The sequence below is a fragment of the Lepus europaeus genome, chromosome 3, assembly GCF_033115175.1.
Source record: "Lepus europaeus isolate LE1 chromosome 3, mLepTim1.pri, whole genome shotgun sequence".
NCBI lineage: Eukaryota > Metazoa > Chordata > Mammalia > Lagomorpha > Leporidae > Lepus > Lepus europaeus.
The window spans coordinates 156545295-156569357 of NC_084829.1; the positions used below are offsets into that span (position 1 = coordinate 156545295).

Consider the following 24063-nt stretch of genomic DNA (forward strand, 5'->3'; position numbering starts at 1 on the left):
TTTTGGTTAAAAGCAACATCAAGAAGACCTAGGAAGCCTTGGGTAATAGGTGGCACCATTGAAGAATACGATATGGAACCATACAGGAAGGAAAAGGGCGTCTTGTTTTTTTCGAAGTTGAAACTTTAAATGTTCTAGAATAGTAGATGTTACAGATTTTGATATCAAGGTCTCAAACTATTATAGAGAAATTTAATTGTTCAGTATACAAAGACTAATGGCCAGATGAACATTGCACAGCCATTTCATGTGTCTTCCCCCCCTCTGTCTGTCAGATATTTGATTCAAGTGGCAGCCATGGATTTTCTGGAACTCAGCTACCTCAAAACTCCAGTCACTCCAGTGAGGTAAACTTTGCTGTAGGTGGCAGCCATCTTGTTTTCCAATGAGAAATTGGGGGGGGGGGGATCCTCATTCAGAATTTCTGTGAGAATGTATTGAAAACAGATTGAGAATTAAAATAATCTCCAGTAGAGTACTAGGAGATTTCTGAGATCAGTGACATGACAGAGTCGTGAAAACAACCTTCCCAGTGACATGACTGAAGCTGGAGCAGCATCTTTTCCTTATCCGTCCCTGTTCTTCAGCAGGGCACACCCTCTCCTGAGAGTTCAGTGAATCTGGAGTGGGTTTTCCTCTTGAGACTCAGAGTGGTCTTCCCACAGTAGCACGTTTGGCCCTGGGTGTAGCCATGTTTGCATCTGCAGATGCCCTCCGCTAGGCAGGGTCTCCTTGCAGTGTTTTTTTTTTTTTTTTTTTTTAACTTTTTTTTTTAAAGATTTTATTTATTTGAAAGAGTTACAGAGAAAGGCAGAGCCAGAGAGAGAGAGAGAGAGAGAGAGAGGTCTTCCATTCTACTGGTTCATTCCCCAAATGACCGCAACAGCCAGAGCTGAGCAGATCCAAAGCCAGGAGCTTCTTCCAGGTCTCCCACACGGATGCGGGGGCCCAAGGACTTGGACCACCTTCTACTGCTTTCCCAGGCCATAGCAGAGAGCTGGATTGGCAGAGGAGCAGCTGGGACTTGAACCGGCGCCCATATGGGATGCCCGTGCTGTAGGTGGGGGCTTTAACCCGCTGTGCCGCAGCACCAGCCCCTCCTTGTGTTCTTTTTTTTTTTTTTTTTTTGACAGGCGGAGTTAGACAGTGAGAGAGAAAGACAGAGAGAAAGGTCTTCTTTCCGTTGGTTCACCCCCAAAATGGCCGCTATGGCCGGTGCGCTGCGCTGATCCAAAGCCAGGAGCCAGGTGCTTCCTCCTGGTCTCCCATGCGGGTGCAGGGCCCAAGCACTTGGGCAGGGAGCTGGACTGAAAGAGGATCAACCGGGACAGAATCCGGTGCCCCGACCGGGACTAGAACCCTGTGTGCCGGCACCGTAGGTGGAGGATTAGCCAAGTGAGCCGCGGTGCTGGCCCCCTCCTTGTGGTCTTAACAAGTGCTCTAACTGAACAGATCCTCACAATAGCTTTAGAGTGAAGTTCTGGAGTAGGGTGAAGACTGTTTGGATGTGCTTTGCTTCCTCATTGTGTTTCAAACCCATGCTTTTCTTTTGAAGCCATGTTTCACGCTATCCATCACTCTTTATCTTCACCATTACTTCATTTTATCTTCTGTTTGATTTCGGACAGACCTCTCAGCTGTTTGTTGAGGATGGGAATCATTTTATCATAGGCTTTTATAAGCTTAAAATGCCTTTGCAGAGCAAGTGGTGTTTGTAGTAAATTAGTGGGGCTAATTCATTGAATTAGGAATTTTGTTTGAAAACACTGAGGAATGCTGGAGTGTCAGATGCTGTGATAGATCCTGGTGGAGGGGGGACAAATGAGGAGCATTTCACCATCCCCAATACACAGCACAGACAGCTCTGTAATCGTCCTCAACTCCTGGGCGAGGGTTGCCCGATCCCTGCTGTGCCAGCATCATTGTGGAGCAGGCTCCCAGGGCAGCTCTGCCTGAGCCATCCTGCTTCCTCCAGGGGGAGCTCAGAATGGGGTTGAAACCCTCTGCTCAGAGCCTGGCTCCTCCAAGGCTCCTTGGCCAGCTAGTGAGGTGCCACGGCGGCTCCTACCCAGACCCTGTGCTCTGCAGTTGCTGTCTTATGCTCTCCTTACCTGAATCTCACCCAGGATGGTGGCAAGGAAGTCAAACCCAAACCTTCCTTCTTATAAATCATTCCACCCACATGGCAGACTTTTCATAACAAAGCATTCCCCTGCCCTTTTATTTATGTGCACATGTGGAACCTGTTTAAAAATCCAGATCAGACCACACCATCTTCAAGGGGCTTGACTTGGTTTTGTTGTTGTCATTGGTCACAATAAGAGTCTTTTAAAAAACGTGTATTATAGAAAATGTACGCATGGATTTCAAAAATTTTCCTTACCAAAAGTTCATTTTTTTTAAAGATTTATTTATTTGAAAGGAGAGTTACAGAGAGAAAGAGAGAAAGATAGATCTTCCATCTGCTGGTTCCCTCCCCAGATAACCACAATGGCCAGGGCTGGGCCAGGCTTAAGTCAAGAGCCAGGAGCTTCATTCGAGTCTCTGTGTGTGCAGGGGCCTGAGGACTTGGGCCATCTTCCATTGCCTTCCCAGGCACACTAGCAGGGAGCTGGATTGAAAGGGGAGCAGCCAGATCTTGAACCAGTGCCTATAGGGGATGCTGGCACTGTAGAACGTAGCTTAACCTGCTACGGCACAGTGCCTACACCTCCATGAATTTTTTTTGAAATCTTCTCTTATATGTCTTCTTTTCCAGGAGAGCTGGTAGTCAGGGCCCTTGGTCTGTAGCGTTTAGGCCTCTCCTATTACTTGCATGTGTATTCCAAGTCTCTAGCACATTGTTAAGTATATGGTACTGACTTAATAATTTGCACATTAGTTATTTATGTTAGATGTAGTCATTTAATGATGGAGAACTGCTCTATTTGCCATAATAGCCTATGATTTTAGGCTTTCCAAGCATTGTATAACAATTTTAAATTCATTCTTTAAAGGTTGAGAAATTATATCACTGAAGCACTTTCTATGAACAGAAGTTACATTGGCCTTTGAAAATAAATTTTTGCAAAAATAACCATTGGGGGTGAGAAGCAAACTTAATGCGTATTTAAACTGGGCTCACATTAGCAGATGATTTTCTTGTATTTGGCTGACAAATCCATCAATGCTTGAAGAGGTGAGAGGAAAGTGTCATGGTGCAGGGGTCTATACTTGTTAAGTTCTCATATCTAGGAAGTCATCCTATATACTTTTGATGTGGGAAGAATGAAAAAATTCCTTTCTTTCATAGCACTATTTTGATGGTGTATCTATTATTTCTGTTCCTTAGTTCTCAAACAACTAAGTCCAAATTGATTTGCTGCTACTATTAAGGGTATAAGTTGATATTTTATGTCTCTGGGACTTCCAGTCAGCCGGTTACCTGGTTGAATAATTAATAATACATTTCACAAGTTTTCCTCTGCTGATCATTCTCGGGGAATATTTATAAGGAGGACAAAGCATCTGTTTTTATACAGTGAGTACATTATGTCCGTCCGTGGAGCACAGAGGGGCCATTGTGATGGAGGGGCCCGGTGAGCAATCTAAAATATTCCACTCTAATTGGCGCATCACGGGGCGGTCCAAACCTGAGCCGCCCTCATTTGAAATCTGTTACCCTTGGAATAAAGCCAGTCTTATTTGAGTACTGCTGAAGGATACTTTGGCTCGCCAGAAAACCCGAAAGCTTTTCATAGCGGCTTCTTGATGAGTAATAATGGCTTTCCTGGGGCCTCTGAAGGGAGGCGTTTGTAATGGAGATTGTGACAACAAACCCCTGCTGGAGCCCTGGATGGCAGCTCCATCAGGAGCCTCACTCAGGAACTGTGGCAGCCCCTGGGCCTTGGCCCTCTCCCCTGGAAAATTGGCTTGGGCGTCCCCGCTTTCATGGCAGTGAGTGAATGAAGTCTTGTCGCCTGTCATTAGCTCCAAACCAGAGGTCGGGGTCGGGGAGACTACCCTACTGTTTGTTTCTCAGGTGGAAAATGGGAATGAAACCACTCAGTCTGGCCCACTGTGGTCTGTGTCAACAGACTATCAGTGTGGAGCCCCGCGTCACAGAAGTGTCCACACACAGACACGTGTACAGACGACCAGCGAGCCAGCCAGCGCGGGCTTTGTTTCCCTTTCCTATCAAGTGACGTGTGGGCTGGAGCCCAAGAAGGAAATAAACACTTTCCCCTCTGTGACATTTGTGAAGAAGACGCGGGCCTAGGGCTCCTTTTGTGTTGGCTTCTCATCTCACTTGCTAATAGCCGGGCCTGGTATCGGGCCTGCCTTGCTGTGGGCCCCGCTCCTGACAGCCAGATTGTGATTTGCTACTCACTTCCCCTCCCTGATCCAAGTGGTAATTACAAGCCATTAGATCCCAAAGCATCTGCTGTGAGTTTCAATTTTCTCTCCCAGTGAGCGGCACACCAAGCCTCAGCAATTTGACATGTGGTTTCATTAATATAATAATAATAATAATAAATGCTTCTGAACAAGTTGCCATAAAAAGGAGGGGTTTGCATGTGTGAACCCACCTGGCTGTAGGGGTTGTGGCTCCAGTGCATTGCAGGTGCGCCCATGTCAGGGCGGGACTGCAGGGTGAGCCCACACAGCCGCCAATCCCATGGTGCTGGAGCTGGGCCGGGTTTCCGTGCGGTGCCCTGCGGTGGCCATTACTGAATGGCAGTGGTTATGTCGGATACAGTTTAGTGGCCCTCTGCAGGCTTTAGAAATGATGTCTTGAGAATGCCATTTCCTGGATCAAGCTTTTACTGGGCCACTGAATGACCAGGGCTTCCAAGCTGGGCTGTGTTAGTATATTTGTGCTGCCTCTGTTTGCATTCCCCAGCAGCTAGCAGCCTTGACCGGTCCATTTGGAAGCTCATTTTTCTCATGTGGCTGGGGAGGAGTCATGGGAGTGGGGGAGGCTTATGGAGCAGGAGGAGTGGGTATGCAGCAGTGGACAAAGGTAGCCAGTTACCAAATTCCAGGTGAGTGTGCACAAAAATCCACTTAACACAGCCCCTAAAAGGGTGAGCAGGGAAAAGACCTGCCCAGTTGGCTTGTGTGTGTGTGCACACGTGGGTGTGCATATGGGCCTGTTTTCAAGATTTCTCTGTTCCTTTTACTAAAAGATTGTAGGACGGTATTTTATCAAGGTTATTGAACCGAAAGCATGCGTGCTGTCAGCTTGCATAGACAGTGTTAATCCTGCTTGCTGGAATCAGTCCAGCTCTCTCCCCAAGTAGGTAAAGTTTACAGCAGCCAAGGAGACCTCTAGTATCAAGTAGTTTTTAAACTTCTAGTTCTAATGAATTAATTAACCTGTCAATTCTGCAGTCTTTTTTCCAGCTAACAATTTTAGTTATTTATTTGAAAGGCAGAGCAACACAGAAAGATAGAGATCTCTCTTGCTGGTTCATTCTCCAAATGCCCCTAACAGCTGGGACTGTGCCAGACTGATGCCAGGGGCCTGGAATTCAATCTGGGTCACCCACCTGGATGGCAGGGACCCGAGTGCTTGAGCCATCACTGCTGCCTCCCAAGGTGTGCATTAGCAGGAAGTTGGAATGGAGAGTGGAGCCAGGACTCAATCCACGCACTCTGGTATGGGATGTGGGTGTACCAAGAGGTGGCTTAACCACTGTGCTGAATGCCCACACCCAGTTCTGCAATCTGGATGCTTCTTTTGAATAACTGGGTTTAACCTTTCTTGAATTGAATATATTAATAGCACGAGCATGTGTGTAAATGTGTGTGCCTTGCAGAAGAAAATTATACTAAACTTTCATTGAGCTATCTTGAGGGTCTGAATCCTTGATGACCTTGGCCTGGGTAGGCATTTTCCTTCTGTCATTAATTGGGTCTTAGGTTAATGGGGTAGGTTCAGAGAATGATTGCCCAGAGCAGTTGTAGCCACAAGGCTTTATGTGATTGAATATAATGGGGGTATTTCTTCTGTACTTCTGTCCGTCCCTCCACTTACCTGCACACCTTTCTTTTATCCAGGATTTGTTTTGCTTTTTCAATGTGTCAGTATCTCTTCTTGAAACTTCAGGGAGGATTAAGCCTTTGTATAAATATATTTGGATCAGCTGCTGAAGATGCATACCTTTTACCTTTCATGCCTGTGCGTGACTGTGAATTGCTCTTTATATCTGATGCAGCCACCAGGTGCTGGGTTGTTCTGGGTGCAGCCTGACTTTGTTAAGGTCTGAAAGAGATGGGGAAGGAGAAACTCCAAACCTCTGCTTTCACTCATCACCCAGGACCCATGGCAGGGGACCTAAAAATAACAAACACGTGGATGGGGCTTTGCTGATTGCTATGCTAGGGACATGAAGAGCAGAGTCACGGAACTGAGTGGGGGACAGAGACGGGCGATTGTGTGTGTGTGTAGGATACACTTGTATATGGTTTCAGCACTGGAGCTGGGAGGGAGAAAACACAGGAAATGGAAGGGAGGCAGGCGAGTGCCAGTCCTTTCTGGGGAATGTCCGGTTCAACCAGATCCTGGTTGACTGTAGTAGACTAATGGGGACAAATTAGATTTAGGCCACACCCCCTGTGTGTGCGTGTGTTAACTGCCAGGTTGATGTTTCTATACAGCATCCTGGTGGTGAGCACGGGCTCAAGCCCAGATGTCCCGGGCTACAATCCCCGCCATACCACATTCACTAGTTATGTGAGCTTGGGTGAGTTTCTAGAATCTTCTGAGCTTTCTTTTTCTCACCTGTTAACTAGTGGGGGGGGGGGGGTCATGATCGTGACAGGTGGTGTGAGTGGTGAGTGAACCGGCAAGCAGCGTGTCGAGTTTGTTGCATTTGGCTTTGGGTAAGGCAGTGTCAGGGGTGCACAGCAGGGGAGGGGACAGAGCTGCGACTACATCCCTGTGTCTTTGTCTCATCCTCAGTGACCTTTTTCTGTTCTCCAAAAGTGCAGTGTCCAACGTCCAACCGCGCTGCCGCCTTGCGTGGTTTCTTACTGCACAGTGACCTCTGCTGGGGCTCTAGTTTGGTTCGCCGCAAGTGTACTTGAGAGGTGGGACCCAAGACTTAGGGCGGCACCTGCCTGTTGCCCAAACACCTGGCTGAAATCTGCCCAGATGAGAAGGAGTCCCTGGGAGAAAGACACAGGAGAGGAGGTTTGGAGACAGAGCGCTCTGAGCGTGGCACGCAGAGGGCTTCCTCCACTCCGCACCTTCTCTCTCCTGGCTCTTTGTTTCTTTTCGAGTTGGCACATGAGGAGGTTTTCATTCTGACTGTGGTCATCCTGCCAGGAAAATGTGCTGGGAATGACAGATCCGGAAATGTCACTTCAACGTTGAGCGCCACATTTTCAAAAAGATGACACAGGGAGCTTGATTCTCCCCTTGCTTTGCTTAAACCTGTTCGTTTGAATTTCTTCCCTATCTCTGTTCTAGTTTTGTAATCCTATGGAGGAGGGTCTTGTGTTCTTAAGAATGCAGGGACTTCTGCCGGTGCTGTGGCTCAATAGGCCAATCCTCCGCCTGTGGCACCAGCACACTGGGTTCTAGTCCCTGTCGGGGCACAGGATTCTGTCCCGGTTGCCCCTCTTCCAGGCCAGCTCTCTGCTGTGGCTCGGGAGTACAGTGGAGTGCTTGGGCCCTGCACCCCATGGGAGACCAGGAGAAGCACCTGGCTCCTGCCTTCAGGTCAGCGTGGTGCGCCGGCCGCAGCGGCCATTGGAGGGTGAACCAATGGCAAAAGGAAGACCTTTCTGTCTGTCTGTCTGTCTGTCTGTCTCTCTCTCTCTCTCTTCTCTCACTGTCCACTCTGCCTGTCCAAAAAAATAAAAAAATAAAAATAAAATGCAGGGACTTCAAAGTGAAGTTCCCCATTTATGATGACTTTAAGGTATGATTGAATCTGTGGGACGTTTTCTGGTGTGTAAGGAGTTTTCACGTATATGACTTCCTTTGTTTACAAAGTTTCTCCAGTTGATAAACTTAAATAGTTTATTTTTTTAAAAAGATTTATTTATTTGAAAGTCAGAGTTACACAGAGAGGAGAGAGGTCTTCCATCCGCTGGTTCACTCCCCAATTGGCTGCAACAGCCAGAGCTGCCATGATCCGAAGCCAGGAGCTTCTTCCAGGTCTCCCACGCAGGTGCAGGGGCCCAAGGACTTGGGCCATCTTCTGCTGCTTTTCTAGGCCATAGCAGAGAGCTGGATCGGAAGTGGAGCAGCTGGGTCTCGAACCGGCAGCCATATGGGATGCCAGCGTTTCAGGCCAGGGCGTTAACCCACCACGCCACAGTGCTGGCCCCAAACTTAACTTGTTTATTCATGGCCCTTTTACTAGGCCCTTAACTAGTTTATTCATGGTAGCTGAGGCTTAGCCAGGTGAATGTCTTATCCTAGGCCACTCTCTGCAGGTTCAGTGGTAGCACCTATGACCTTTGATTTCAAATCCCCAAATGTTTTATTTACTCCCATGCGAATTCTGGAGCCTAGACCAAGATAAATATTTCTGAACTGCTTTTACAATGTGCATTTATTGTTATAAGTTGTAGAGTGCACGGTAGCACAGGGCCATGAAATTGCTGTGATGGTGACATTCACAGAAGCGAACGTGCTTGGGAAAGGCTTCCTGAAAGTGGTGCAGCTGAGGGAGATTCCCCCAGGGCCAGGGGTTAATTGAAAAACAAAACCAACAAGTAGGAATAATGGAGGCGAATCGTGCTTGGAGGAGGTTGAGTGCAAGTGAGGGTTAGGATGCAGGTGGGCATCAGTGGCCGTGGATGAGTGTGTCTACAATTCACTGGGAAATTGAGAAGGGCCATAGCTTAGGTGGATTTCACAGTGGCCCTGTCCCGGCACAGGGCTAGAGCAGCGTGAGTGGGTACTCAGCTGCCCTTACCTGGAGTACAGTGATGTACCTTGGTCTAAGTGGCCAAATGGGCCACGGATAGTTCCCCGGGGAAGGGAGTCAGCTGACTCGCACCTGACTCCTTGGTCTTGCAGAACGAGGGAGGAGGCACAGGGCTTGTCTGCCCCAGAGGCTCTTGGGAAGCGAGTGACATGAGCAGAGTAGAAGGATTTCCGATAAATACTCTGCAAATTCAAGGGGCTTTTTCTCCGTCGTTTCCTGCTTCTGTATATGAGACCCTTCAGCGTTTTCTTGTGCTGTGTCAATCAGGTGGATGACCTTCTGCACGGATACGGTTCACCCCTGGATGGCGTCCCCCGAGACAACGCATGGGAGAGCCAGGCCTACGTTCACTTTCGGGACAGTCAAGGAGTCACTGTAACGATCAAGCCCGAACACAGAGTAGAAGATGTTTTGACTTTGGCGTGCAAGGTAATGGCTTTTGGTGCAGGAATCTGCTTCTGAATAGAAGAAGGTCCTTGATGTTGCACCCCTGGGTCTTCAAATTTGTGTGGTGTTTAAGACTTCACTTTCTAGATTAGGGAATATATTAGTGTATCTATTAATGTATTTATTTATGCACATTCTGCCAGTGGATTCCTTTGGAAGAATGAATTATTAGGTCATGATCCATGCCTTCCTGAAGAACTTGGATTCTACTGAATTTCTTTGTGTACCTTTATTAAATCTGGAATAATTATGAAGTCTGTTGCCAGTTACTTAGAGATGATACTCTAAAAAAAGTGGCATAAACTTTGGAGTGGTTAATCCTAACTAGCTTTACCACACTCCTCTAAATTAGCCATTTGATCCCGTTTGCAGTTGTTTATTGGAAATGTATTACGAGGGGCCTTCAAAAAATTCACAGAAAATATGTGTGATAAAGAAAATACTACAGGATTTTCATAGATTTTTGCACCTAAATAAACTCTTTTAATTCTGCTTTCTGCGAACTCTCTGAAGTCCTCGTTTTCATCCATCAAGCTGAATCCGAGGATGTAAGTCTGCAAGAGAGAGTGTGGTGAGGACGTCTCTAGCAATGTCACATCAGAAGCTTTTCGACCACCAGATGGCAGAATAGAGCTTAAATAGTTTTTACAGTTTCTAAAGAAAATACACCCAAATCTGTGAAGTGGTGAAAAAGGCACAGAGGGTTTGATAACTCTTTACCTTGCACACTTGATAGATGTGGGTAATGGTTAGTTTTAGTCTTCTGTCACTCTGACTTGAAGCTTCAGGGTACTGTACGTTTATATACGTCTGTATCTTGTGTCCTTAAGAATCATTTCCTTTTTGCTCCAGTATGTAAGGTTTTTATTCATAAAAGCAACAGTGTTCTCCATCACTAATGTCGGTTTTAAAGTGGATAAGTTTTTCAAGTGATGGCATATGTATGTACGAGAGAGGGAAGAGAGAGAGGGAGAGGAAAAGAGAACAGATTTTTCCTTTTCTAGAGTTTTTGGAGTAACAGATCCCTAATTCTGGAGTCTGTAGAATCTGAGATTATTATTAGTTTACAAATTTATCTTGGGAAACAACTCAAAGTTATATACAACCAGTATACAAAGAGATTGCATATGCCAAGATGATAAGATATTTTTTATTCCAGGTATATCCAATCTTCACCTCTTAAAAATCTATCTCTTGCCTTTAGAGATGAGCGGCGTCATTTAGAGAAAAACCTCAAAAACAATGGTCTCTTCTTTCCTGCGTATTTAAGAGTGGGATCTCAGATATGCTGAAACTCGGCCGACGCAGAGGCTTCCTGCTTTGACTGAATGAACCCGGTGAACAACGATGGGTTAAGAAAGGACATTTAAACATCTGAGTGAACTGTTTTTGTCTTTATAGATGAGGCAGTTGGAACCCAGCCACTACGGCCTTCAGCTTCGGAAGTTAGTAGATGAGACCATTGAGTACTGTATCCCTGCACCCTGTGAATATATGCACGAACAGGCAAGTGTGCGTGCACTTAGGGAAGTGTGAGCCACTTCTCTGGCCTTTTGAGTTTGAAAAATGGGACTTTAGGGGGGAAAACTCAGTTTAAATGTGGCATCTAGTTAGGAAACAGTCTTCATGTTAAAAGTATCCTGTGTAAGAAAATAAATGACTGGAGGATGGCCCAAGGCCTTGGGCCCTGCACCTGCATGGGAGACCAGGAGGAAGCACCTGACCCCTGGCAGCACTGGCCATGGCGGCCATTTGGGGGGTGAACCAACGGAAGGAAGACCTTTCTCACTGTCTCCCTCTCTCACTGTCTAACTTTGCCTGTGCCAAAAAAAAAAAAAAAAAAAAAAAATTTAAAATAAACGGCTTTCTCGCTTTATTATGAACAGAGATGTCGGTCACCTTCCAAAATATCATAGCTTCGGATCCTCTGATTTTGCTGTTTTCACCTCTTACAGGTTTATGATGAAATAGAAGTCTTTCCACTACCTGTGCACACTGTGCAGCTCACGAAGACCGGCAGCACGTCTGACTTCGGTACGTGTCGGGGGCCCCCTCCGAGAGCTGCCCTGCTCATCCGCACCTCGTTTGCCCTGCTGTCTTTGGGTGTCATTTTTTTTTCCCCTTACGTTCACTTTTTCAGAATATACTTGTAAGACAGGAATTTCTGAATTTCTCTTCCTTTGTTTGTGGACTAGAGAGACATACATTGATGTTAGGAAGCAAGGCCAAAGTAGTGAAAAGGGATGTATGGAGAAATGGATGAGAGGTTGGAAGTGATGGAGGTGGTGGTCCCCACTCACACGGGGGGTTTGCCGTGGCCAGGTTCTACCTGAAGGCAGTGAGCACGGTTCTGTGTGACAGCTCCTTGCTCTCCAGTGTCTTCATTGTTGGCCTCCTTTGCCCACCTGCACTGCCGTCTTACCCTCCCTCCTGACGATGTGATTCCTTCAAGGACGGACTCGAAGTCTGGCTCTCCAGAAAACGTGTCTTCCGACTGCTTTATCTTCCTTCATCTCTTTCTTCCCTGATTTTTTCAATGAAGGGTCAGCGTTTCTTTCTTTATAATTTTTAAAGATTTATTTATTTATTTAAAAAGCCAAGTTTTACAGAAAAAGAGAGACACAGAGAGATCTTCCATCTGCTGGTCACTCCCCAAATGGCCACAACGGCCGGAGCTGAGCCGATCCAAAACCAGGAACCAGGATCTTCATCTAGGTCCCCCATGTGAATGTAGGGTCCCAAGGACTGCTTTCCCAGGTGCACTAGCAGGGAGCTGGATTGGAAGTGGAACAGCTGGGGCTCGAACCGGCATCCATATGGAATGTTGGTACCATGGGTTGCAGCTTTACCCATCTTACCACATCACCGGCCCCTAAGGATCAGCACTTCTAAAATCACTTTGCAGCATTTAATTTTTGTGTTTCTGTTGGTCTGTGTTTAAACTTGGCTCTAAGCTCTTTGTAGACTGTACTTGTGTCTTAAAGTTCATTTCTATCTTGTATTGTCTGATACTGTAGAAACTCAATAAGTCTATGGTAACTATGTGCATAGACAGACTATTTCTTACCTTGTTAATGTATTGATGGAATGGTTATTTGCCTTTCAAATGACTCAGGTCATAATATGTTAAAGTTACCTAAAATTATTTTTAAGATTTGCTCCATTTCTTTATTTACGTAATCAGTTTTGCCCTAACTACGTTAGTTTTGCCTTTGGAGGCCTCTTAGCCTTGGCTGTGCATCTGTTGGCCCTCACCCTGCTTTCCAGGGCCTCTCTGTGTGTGTCCTGTGTGCTTGAATGACTGAACCAAGACACTTGTAAAGAGGCCTTTTGTGACCACCATCTGCTAGGCTCTGCTTGAGGCACCAGGGAGCCCTAGGGAAACGTGACTCCTGCCAGCAGGCCGTGGAGACGTGCTCTCCCTCCTAATGTGCCCGGCATGCTAACTGCCGTTAAGCACTGTATCCACTCAAGCCTTTCCACCTTCTTTTTATAAAAAAAATTAATATTTAAAATTTTATTTATTTATTTGGAAGGCAGAGTTACAGAGAGAAGGAAAGAGACAGAGAGAGAGAAAGAGCAATCTTCGTACACTGGTTCATTCTCCAAAGGGCATCTGTGGCCAAGGTTGGGCCAGGCCGAAGCCAGGAGCTTCATCTGGGTCCCCCACATAGGTAGCAGGGGTCCAGGCACTTGGGCCATCTTCTGCTGCTTTCCTAGGCCATTAGCAGGGAGCTGGATTGGAAGCGGAGCAGCCAGGACTGAAACCAATGCATATATAGGATGCCAACACTGCCAAGTGGCAGCTTTACCTGCTGTACCTCAAAGCTGGCCCCTTATTGTGTCTCTTCTTGAGATATATTTATAAAATTTTTAAAAAAATATTTATTTATTTGAAAGGCAAAGAGAGAGAGAAATGCTTCCATCTGCTGGTTCACTTCCCAAGTGGCCTGCAATGGCCAGGGCTGGGCCAGACTGAAGCCAGAAGCCAGGATCTTCATCTGGGTCTCTCACATAGCTTTGGGGTCCCAAGCACTTGGGCCATCCTCTGCTGCTTTCCCAGGTGCATTAGCAAGGAGCTGAATCAAAACTGGAGCAACTTTGACCGGAGCTGGTGCCTATATGGGAAGCTGGTGTTGCGGGTGGTGACCTAACCTGCTGTGCCACAACAAAGGCCCCTATTTTTTTTTTTTTCTTTTTTCTTTAAAAGGCAGAGTCACAGAGAGAGAGGGACCAGAGCTAGGCCAAACACCTGCTCCATTTTCACCCTCTTAAGGTGCCTAACCCCATAGTTGTTTTCCAGCAGATATTTATTGTATTAAACTAAATTTGCTTTATTTCTGTTAAGAGTATTTTTAAGTTCCAGCTTAGAAGTTAAAAAAAAAAAAAAACACTTATGGTAAAACAAGCTGCATTTAACACGACGTTTGTCACCTTCACCACTTTGAAGTGCACGGTTTCCTGGTGTTGAGGATGTTCACAGCGCTGTGTAACCATCCAAGGCCTCTTTTTCACCTTGCACCCATTTTTCACTGTGCACCCATTAAACACCAGCTCCCCCGAATCTCCCAGCAGCCCCTGCAAGGGCCCTTCTGCTCTGAGTCTGTGATTCTGACTGCTCTAGGTGCTTTCTGTAAGTGGACTCCTTTAAACGGCGGCTTTTTGCGATTGCCTTGCTGTGCTTGGCAGAGTGTCCTCAGAGTTCGCCCGTGCTGCTGCAGGTGCCAGGATTTCCTGTTTCTTTGAGGGCTCCGTGACGCGCACTGCATGAATAAACCACGCTTGTTTATCCATTCGCCTGCTGATGGGCTGTCGGGGTGCGCACCTTTCGGCTGTTTTGAGCAATGCTGCTATGAACACACAGCAAATGTTGTCAACTTCTGAGTGAGGTTGTGCCCTCATCTGTCTTAAACCTTCCCAGCTGACATGTTCCTCTTTTTTTTTTTTTTTTTTTGTTTTTATTTTTGCCTGTGCTTTCAAAATAGTGGTAATTTTGACTTTCTGAGCATACTACTCCTACAGGAATCGCTGCTCAAGGAAATACTGCGGGTTGGGTGAGAGATCGAGGCGTGGTGAACAAGACTCATTTTCCCTCTGATTTTCTTTGCCAGGGTTTGCAGTGACTGCGCAGGTGGACGAGCGGCAGCGCCTCAGCCGGATATTCATAAGCGACGTCCTCCCGGACGGCCTGGCGTACGGGGAAGGTGTGTGGGGCCCGGTGTCTGGGTTCAGGCGTGATGGAAGCTGTGCAATGCAGTCTGGCCAATGAAATGTTCCTCTTCACTTTTGTCAGAAATTCAAAGAAAATGAACTTAAGAGTTTAATCGAAAGTGAATGTGCATATGAGAACAGGTGGTGGTGGTGGTGGTGGGGATGGGGATGGTGGTGGGGATGTGTGCATTTTAAAAGTGTGGGAGCTTATGCAGGTACCAAGAGGGCAAACCCACATTGGTAGAGAGGGAGGGAGGAAGAGACACACAGAGGCAAAAACAGTGTTCCCCAGTGGATTTACCATCAGGATGCTCAAAGAACAATTAATGAGGAATTCCCCAATTGTTCCCACTTCTGGCTCTGCCGGTGCTCAAATCAGTTTTGTCATCAATGTGCACTGTACACTGCGGTGCTGTCTTTGGAGACGGCAAACAAAACAATCCCCCTGAGCACAGGGTTTAAGTTTGCCGCGTTGTAAACCATTTCTCACGGTCTCATCTGCCTCTCTTTTTTTTTCTTTCTCTTCCCCCTTTCTCGTTCTCAGGGCTGAGAAAGGGCAATGAAATCATGACCCTAAACGGGGAAGCCGTGTGTGACCTGGACCTCAAGCAGATGGAGGCCCTGTTTTCCAAGAAGACCGTTGGGCTCACGCTGCTTGCCTGGCCTCCGGACACCAGAGGCACCCTGTGCGCCTCGTGGTCGGACAGCGACCTGTTCTCCAGGGACCAGAAGGGGCTCTTGCCCCCTCCCAACCAGTCCCAGCTGCTGGAGGAATTCCTGGACAACTTGAAAAAGAACACAGCCAGCGGTAAGACTTTGTCCTGGCTGCCTTCGTAACTGCTATCAGTGGCTAATATTTTTAGGCTGTAATTTTGCTTGCAAACTTGGATTATTTAAGCCGTTTAAAGACTGTTTCTTCCATGCATTTTAGTAATTGTGGCACTTTCAGAAAATGGAAAATAATTATTTTTGCACGAAATAACATTCTCTAAAATTGCACTCTTGAGAATCACCTACGGTATTTATTTAGTGTTGTAATTACTCTGTGACTGAAGGCCGATGAAACCTGCGTGCCGAAGTTGGGAGCCGCTGCTGCTTCATTTGAATCTAAGGCAAAACCATTTTCTGGTGTTCTGGTGGGCTGATGCAATTACGTTTTTTACTATCTCAATAAACAGCCAACTTTCAGTGTAGGTCATGAATTTTAAAACTTTTGTGAAAGGTTACAAATAAAACATTGTACCCCAGTGTATGTCTCTCAAGGTGGAATCCCTGGGTGCGAGATCACGGGAAGGTCTGAGTGTCTGAGCTCATTCATGCATATTTCATAAACTCCAGTCAGGTGAATTAGAGGCTCTGGCTAGTGCTGAATACCTGTCGTCTGCCTCTCAACACCGAGGATGCCGCTCCCGCTCTATGGGAGCCCAAGCAGAGCGTTTGCATCCTGGGAGTGCACAAAGTAATTTTTCCATTTAATTACCATCATAATGGGTTTCCAATGGAAATCTCTGCGTGATTACCAAAAATGAATGAAAAACACCGAAGAGAAGTTGATAGGATGGATTTAATTATAAAGCCAGTTTATTAGGTCATTTTTGGAATGATAAAATTGGCTTGTAAGATTTGTGATTCAATAAGGTATCTAGTGCTTTCTCCACCTCTCTTGGGGCTTTCTTCCAATTTAAAATACTATTAAATGGACTATTGGCATATAAAAGTGAGAATCATAAAGCAAAAGTTATGATGGAGCTAATTAATTACTTGGTTCTATTAGGGCCATCATTCAGCCGCCCTGGGCAGCTGGTACAGGCCCGAGTATCCCATATAATAGATGCATGTGTCCGTTCACTGGCTTCATCACTCTTCAGGGATACGCACACTACCTGTGTTGTACCTGTACGTATTTTATCATAATAAGAAATCACTATAGACTTTATGGGACTTTTGGTATTTGCAGGAATAAATTTCTATAGAAAATAGCAAAAGGGACAAATTTACCTTTTTTTTTAATAGGAAGCATCAGGCAGGTGAGGCAAGCTTTCTCCCCCTTCTCTTTTTGTCTTTTTGCAAGGAAACAGAATTATGGGGTGGTCCAGGTTGTGTTAGACAGCTGTTCTGTTCCTTATCCTTGGTAGCTGTTCTGATGTTCTGAATCTTGACAGTTTGCCTCCCTGAAGAATCCCAGTGTCTGGGTGTCCAGAGGGCTGAGCTATTGGCAGCTTGTCCACAGCAGGTCCTCTTCCTAGTGCCTACTGGGCACCCACCTGGATGGGGATTGCCACCACTCAGGTGGGAGCCGTGGCCCCGTCTGCTGTGTTGGGTGCATTTTCCCAGGTGGTTCCATGCCCAACCCACTTTATTAAAGGGGAGGGGTTTATGTTGGCTCACGGTTTTGTAGGCCCGCAGTTCAAGATCAGACAGGCTCTGCTGGCCTCTGGTGATGGTGCTCTCGCTGCTAGGGCCCAAGGTGACAGAGGGGATGACGTGGCTAGAGCCAGAGAATGCTCTTGTCTGTGTCTCCTTACAAAGCCACCCAGGTCGATTATCGGGGGCTCTGCCCTAATGACCTAATCCAACAGCTCCTGCTCTGAACCCCAGAATTGGATTGACTTTTCATCCTCTTAAGACTTTGAGGACTGAATTCCACAGCGGGGGGGGGGGGGGGGGGGGGAGCTGTTTTCAAACCGTAGCAGTCCCCTTCTGCCCCCGGATTTCACGGTTGGCCCCCTTTCCTGGGCTCCAGGGGTGGTTTGTGAAGGTGGGAGAGGGGAATATGGAGTAGGTAGATGGGAAATTGGAAAATGATGAAGTCTGAAACTCTCATTGGTATAGAGTGTCGTGACCAGCAGAGAAACTTGTGTTTATGGAGACTGAGAGGAGGCCCTGTGACCTGGGGGCAGCACCCTCCAGTGGGGGCTGGGCCGTGCAGGGTGCCACCCCCCGCCGCCTCCCGCTGCAGAGGCTACTGTGGGGGCGCACTGCACACCGCTGCTCCGATGGCCCCTGGGATTGCATCCTGTTGCACCCAGCAGCCCCAGGCCCTCGCCTTTCTATGGGCCTCTGCCCCTCTCGTCTCTCCCCAGCTTCCTCCCTTGGAGGTCTCAGGGTCAGCCTCCACGTGGACTTGTGTACCCACGTCCTTGGCTCAGCCTCTGCTGCTGGGGGATCCTGAAGGAAGACCCTGAGCGTCGGGCTCCCCCCGCCCCGACCCTAGTGGGTGGCGACAAGCTCGAGGGGCCCCCACCCAGGGATTCTGAATGGCACCCTCCTCTCCTTTGCTGCTTCATGTAGTTGTTAAAATTATTTCGGTTTGCTTTCATACTGAAGTAGAAAACAGCAATTCATACTAAAAAATTTAAAATTTACACACGTTAAACATTTAAATAACTTTGGGAAGCAATTTTTAATTCATCTTTGAATTATGCTTGGCAACGATCATTTCTGTCCGCCTCTCCCTCAGTGTCACGTTCCCTCCGTGTGACAGAGGCAGCAGCCAGGCCTTAAGCAGAGAAGGAAGCTTCTGTTTTCCTTCCCAGGGTGGCCAACCCTCTACCTGTTGATAAAATTCAACCAGCTGGCCCCTACTTTTTTTTTTTTTTTTAAAGATTCATTCATTTATTTGGAAGGCAGAAATACAGAGAGAGGAGAGAGACCTTTCTGTCTGCTCATTCACTCCCCAAATGGCTACAACAGCCAGGGCTGGTCCAGGCTTAAGACAGGAGCCAGGAGCTTCATCCGGGTCTCCCACATGGATGTAGGGGCTCATGCACTTGGGCCATCTTCTGCTGCTTTCCCAGGCACATTAGCAGGGAGCTGGATCAGAAGTGGAGCAGCCAGGACCCAAATCGGCGCCCATATGGGATGGTGGTATAGCAGATGGCAGCTTAATCCCCTATGCCACAATGCCTCCCTGGAGACCCACTGCTTAAAAACAATATTGGGGCCGGCGCCGTGGCTTAACAGGCTAATCCTCCACCTTGCAGCGCCGGCACACCGGGTTCTAGTCCCGGTTGGGGCGCTGGATTCTATCCCGGTTGCCCCTCTTCCATGCCAGCTCTCTGCTATGGCCCGGGAGTGCAGTGGAGGATGGCCCAAGTGCTTGGGCCCTGCACCCGCATGGGAGACCAGCAGGAGGCACCTGGCTCCTGGCTTTGGATCAGCATGATGCGCCGGCCGGGGCGGCCATTGGAGGGTGAACCAACGGCAAAAAGGAAGACCTTTCTCTCTGTCTCTCTCTCTCACTATCCACTCTGCCTGTTAAGAAAAAAATATATATATTGGAAGGTAAAAGAAGACAAAAGCCTTAAACTCATGTCTTGGCATTTGGTTGTCAAAGGGGAGTATCTACGGATGCTCTGTAGGGACTTTCCATGTGTGAGGTCTTGGGAACAAGCTACATGGATTTCAGGACTTTGGTTTACTTCTGTTTTTGGTCAGGTCTCTGGAAATTCATGTTGGTTAGCTATATATATGTATTTTATATATATATTTATATATATATATTTATATATTATATATAATATATATATATATATATATTTTTTTTTTTTTTGGCCAGGCAGAGTTAGAGAGAGAGAGACAGAGAGAAAGGTCTTCCTTCCATTGGTTCATCCCCCAAATGGCCACTACAGCCGGCGCACTGCACAGATCCGCAGCCAGGAGCCAGGTGCTTCTTCCTGGTCTCCCATAGGGTGCAGGGCCCAAGCACTTGGGCCATCCTCCACTGCACTCCCGGGCCACAGCAGAGAGCTGGACTGGAAGAGGAGCAACCGGGACAGAATCCGGCGCCCCAACCGGGACTAGAACCCGGGGTGCCAGCGCCACAGGCGGAGGATTAACAGCCTAGCTATAGTCTTATACTTAGGTTCCTGTGAAAAAATCCATCTCTGTGTCTATCTCTGACTGAAACCATGTTAGTCGCCGGTAGGTTTCAGGGAGCAAGGGAAGTGGGGGTGCATTGCCCCTCAGCTTCTGTGCTTTTCTAGAAAAGAAGCGTCCCACTGGCCCTTGGGATTCATTGAGGAAAGCGGGTCCCACACTTTCTAATGCGTGAGCTGGAGCCTACTGTCAGAGCGCCGCCTTGAGGAGGTTCGTGGCAGTGCAGACTCCATTTTTAAGGAGCCAGTGGCTGACTGCAGAAGAGCAGTGTGTGCTATGCTCACGCTGCCTTGGCCGTTTGTCTCCAAGAGGTGGGCTAAAGCAGAACACAGGACTAAGGCTTCCTGAGTCCCGTGCAGAGGTGTGGAGGGACGGATGAGGTGGTGTGTGTCAGGATCTCCACACATGCTTGCTGTAGTTTGCCTGTGCTGTTGCCCTCTGGGGAGGGCTCCTGTGCCTGCAAAGCACGCTCCGAACACAGCTCTCCTCCCAGAGACTTTCCCGTGTTCACCGGCCTGGCACTGTGGGGAGCAGAGCAGACGCGAGGGGATCGCCACGTGCTGAGGGTTCCACACTCGGCCTTTGTTTGCTGCACCATGAATGGCCACTTCATTCTTGCCTTCAAGGGTTTGGATTTCTGTTCTCGTAGAGAGAGGGAATGCCCAAGGTTCTGTCTGTGGCCTGAGTGGAAAGATCATCATTAAAGACTTGCTATTCAGAGAATCAGTGTTGCCACTGGAATCTCCCAAAGGGGAGGCAGTGTTGTTTTAGCGCCCACAAGGCCACCATTGAAGGGATTGGATATCCCAGACGTGTTTATACTGGGATCCTATTAATGCTGTTTTTGTGATTTCCGTATGAAAATCCCTATTTTTGTGTTTACATTTTTCTGAAAAAATTCCACCAGTTTTTTGAACGCGTCTCCCTGGGTAGAGAGTGTCTGAACAAAGTCTTTATGTGAACACAGAAGCTGTTGGGGCATTGATACATCCCCCATCTGTAAACAGCTGTTAATACTACCTTGTTAGGACTGGATTAGGGGTATGTCTACCAGGAGACAAAATAGAAAAGATCTGTGTTTCTGCTTTCATTTAGACCCTACATCCCAGCGAACCCTAGCAGACGATGAAGGGACAGTGGCCTGAGGTTCTTTTTTAACCTTCCACTCTCCTGGGATTCATTCTCTTTGTGAATTGATATATGGCCCCCAGCCTCCACTTAGGTGTAAAACTGCACCTGATGAATGAAACACTCTTGGGAATGTATGTGTCCATTATGCAGCTTTTCACCAGGGGAAAGAGTTATCGCACCAGCTCTGATGTGGCAAACCCGCTGATTTCCTGTTTATGAGAGCGAGGGTGTCTTGGCTCCCATAGCCGGTGTAGGATGACTAACAGCATTTAGCCAGGAGAATGCTCTGTTTGTGGGTGACGCTGCTGTTGCAGAGTCTGGCTGACACCCCAGGTTGCCAGATGTGAAAGTTTATTAGTGTTCCTAAACATGGGTGGTGCACTAGATTTTTTTTTTTTTTTTAAAGTCAGATTGGGAAATATTTTTTTTTAAAACCAGGACACAGAGCTTTGGTTGGCTGCAGGATTATTACTTTCTTCTAACTGTGCTGAAGGTAGTTTTCAGTTCCATCAACAGAAGTGAGCTTGTGGCCTTCTGTTAGCAGTGGAGAGAATTAAGATCTGTGGGTGCCAGTTCCCTGATAAATTTGAGTTTTGTTTGGAATTTTAATTCCCTTTTTCTCATCATTTATTCACTTACTTAACCACTAATGCATGTAGACATCATTTTATATTCCCAAGAAACTTGTAGTTGAATGGGAAAAGTTAAAATGATTCCAGATAGTAATGTACTGCTTTAAGAAAAAACCTTGGCAGTGGAGAGAGCTGGAGGTCACAGGGGAGATTTGCACCAGTTTTTCTGTTTGTGCGCGCAAAGGAGTCCCTACTGAGGCCAAGGACTCCTGGTGTGTGAGAACAGGAGAAAGGCTGCTGCAGGGCCCAGCGCTGGATCTGGGACCACAGGTGGACCTGGGAATGGGTGGTGGTGGGGATTTAGGGCCAGGAGGGGCATTTCCCTTAGAGCAAGCGACCTGGAGAACAGAAGCTGGAGGGAGGCCATGGGAAAGAGAGTTGGGAAGACCAGCAATTGATGACACAGCATGGCACATACCGTCAAGCCAAACCAAACCAAACACCCAACAATTCTTGCATGTTTACCCCTGCCTTATATAAATTGCAGAGGATTTGTCTGACCATTTAATGACAGCTGCAGTGTGGTTTGAAACATTAGATCAACCCTATCATCTCCCCACTTTAGCTTCATTCCTTCTGATCTTACAGTACAGCCACCCATCAGTATCCTCGGGGATTGGTTTCACCTCCCCACCCTACACCGTGGATACCAAAATCAGTACATGTTCAGTCCTTATATAAAATGGTACAGTAGGAGGGTACTTCAAAAAATTCACATAAAAGTGGAATAAGGGGCTGGTACTGTGGTACAGCAAGTTAAAGCCCTGGCCTGCACTGCTGGCATCCCATATGGGTGCCGGTTCAAGTTCCAGCTGCTCCACTTCCAATCCAGCTCCCTGATAATGTGCCTGGGAAAGCAGCAGATGATGGCCCAATTCCTTGGGCCCTTCTGCCACGTAGGAGACCCTGAAGAATCTCCTGGCTCCTTGCTTTGGATGGGCTCAGCTCTGGCCGTTGCGGTCATTTGGGGAGTGAACCACTGGGTGGAAGCCCTCTCTCTGTCTCTACTTCTCTCTGTAACTCTATCTTTCAAATAAATAAATCTTTTAAAAAGTGAAATTAAAATATATGTTTGTGGGGATGGCACTATGGCACAGCAGGTTAAAACCCTGGCCTGTAGCTCTAGTAGTCCCATACGGGTGCCGGTTCAAGTCCTGGCTGTTTGCTTCCAATCCAGTTCCCACTAATACATCTTGGAAAGCAGTGGAAGATGGCCCAAGTCCTTGGGTCCCTGCACCCACGTGGGAGACCCAGAAGAATCTCTTGGCTATGGATAGGCTCAGCTCCGGCTGCTGTGGCCAATTGGGAGTGAACCAGTGGATAGAAGACCCCTCTTTCTCTCTCTTTCTCACTGTCTGTCTCTGTCTCTGCCTCTCTATCAAATAAATTTTAAAAAATGCTTATGTTGGCGCAAAAGTTTGAAATCCATGCATACTTTTTTTGTGATATATATTTTTTTCATGAACTTTTTTTTAAAGATTTATTTATTTTACTTGAAAGTCATAGTTACACACAGAGAGAGAAGGGGAGGTAGAAAGAGAGAAGTCTTCCATCTGCTGGTTCACTCCCCAATTGGCTGCAATGGCCAGAGCTGCGCCTATCTGAAGCCAGGAGCTTCCTCTGGGTCTTCCCACGCGGGTGCAGAGGCTCAGGGACTTGGGCCATCTTCTACTGCTTTCCCAGGCCTTAGCAGAGAGCTGGATTGGAAGTGGAGCAGCCGGGACTAGACCCGACGCCCATATGGGATGTTGGCACTGCAGGTGGCAGCTTTACTCAACTACGCCACAGCGCCGGCCCCTTCATGAACTTTTTGAAGACCTCTTAGATGCATGCATTTCAAAATTTTTGCACCAAAACAAATGTATCTTTTAACTTCATTTTTCCACTGTTTGAAGTTTTCTTATGTCTGGAGATAAATTATACACACCCTCTCTTACACTTTAAGTCATGTCAACATTATTTATAATACCTAATGGAATATAAATTCTAGATAAATAGCTGTTGTGCTGCATTGTTTAGGGAATAATGAGAAAAAAAGTCGGTTCAAGTTCAGTGCAGACGCGGCTTTTCCTCTGGTATATTTTTGCTCTGTGGTTGAATCTGAGGATCTGAAGCTCTGGCTGCATTCCTCTATGTGGTGATCAGACTCCCTCCTCCGCGAAATAAAGTCAGCAAAGTGTTTCTGGGGAAAGAAAGAATGAGTGGATGAACGAATGAATTGCCGTTGGTTCCTGCAGAACCTAAGCACCGCTCAGCATTGGGAAGCCACCTCGAGGAGTGGTGTGGCCCTCTCAGGACGCCTGTAGGGTGTAGTAGGCAGAGTAACGCCCTGCTGGTCTGTGCTGGGGTCGGCTGCTGGTCAGAGACGCCCACTCACACATGGGACACTGTTGGGGTCAGGGGAGAAGCTGGTGAAGGAGGTTTGCCAGCATTGTGGGTAAAAACCAGCCGGGTATTATCTTCCAAACGTTAGGTGCACATATAGTGTCTTTCAGGTAAGACCTATGTCCATTCTCTGAGGAGCACTGGATGAAACACCTGGTGGCTAGGCCCACTGGTAAGACACACGTGAGGCTCTGGGGTGCCAGGCTTGGCCTCCTGCACCTGCGGAGTGAGCCAGACCTCTTGGTAGTTCTGTGAAACTGCATTTGGTGCTGGAAAGAGGAAACTCTGTAGCCTGTTAGCATGGAGAGAAGAGAAAGGTCTCCCTGTTCCTGTGGATGGTAGGAGCCTGGCTGTCAAGTGAACCTTGTCTCTGTACTTCACTCCTCCCCTTTGGTAAGGGACCCACAGATGAGTTCTATTCCTGACTTTTATTCCTCCCGTGAAGGACCAAG

At 47.3% G+C, this 24063-nt stretch overlaps 1 protein-coding gene across 5 annotated transcripts in view; it reads left to right on the top strand.

The window, feature by feature from the left end:
* TIAM2 (TIAM Rac1 associated GEF 2) overlaps positions 1 to 24063 on the top strand; it is a 258811-nt gene that overhangs the window by 171954 nt on the left and 62794 nt on the right. For 4 of the 5 annotated variants that reach the window (XM_062186961.1, XM_062186960.1, XM_062186962.1 and 1 more), the window contains 6 exons: positions 276 to 347; positions 9195 to 9356; positions 10776 to 10880; positions 11330 to 11408; positions 14486 to 14578; positions 15130 to 15393. In XM_062186961.1, coding sequence (XP_062042945.1) covers positions 276 to 347; positions 9195 to 9356; positions 10776 to 10880; positions 11330 to 11408; positions 14486 to 14578; positions 15130 to 15393 — 775 coding nt within the window. The remainder of the gene's footprint in view (positions 1 to 275; positions 348 to 9194; positions 9357 to 10775; positions 10881 to 11329; positions 11409 to 14485; positions 14579 to 15129; positions 15394 to 24063) is intronic. The other variant, XM_062186964.1, reaches the window with a different exon arrangement.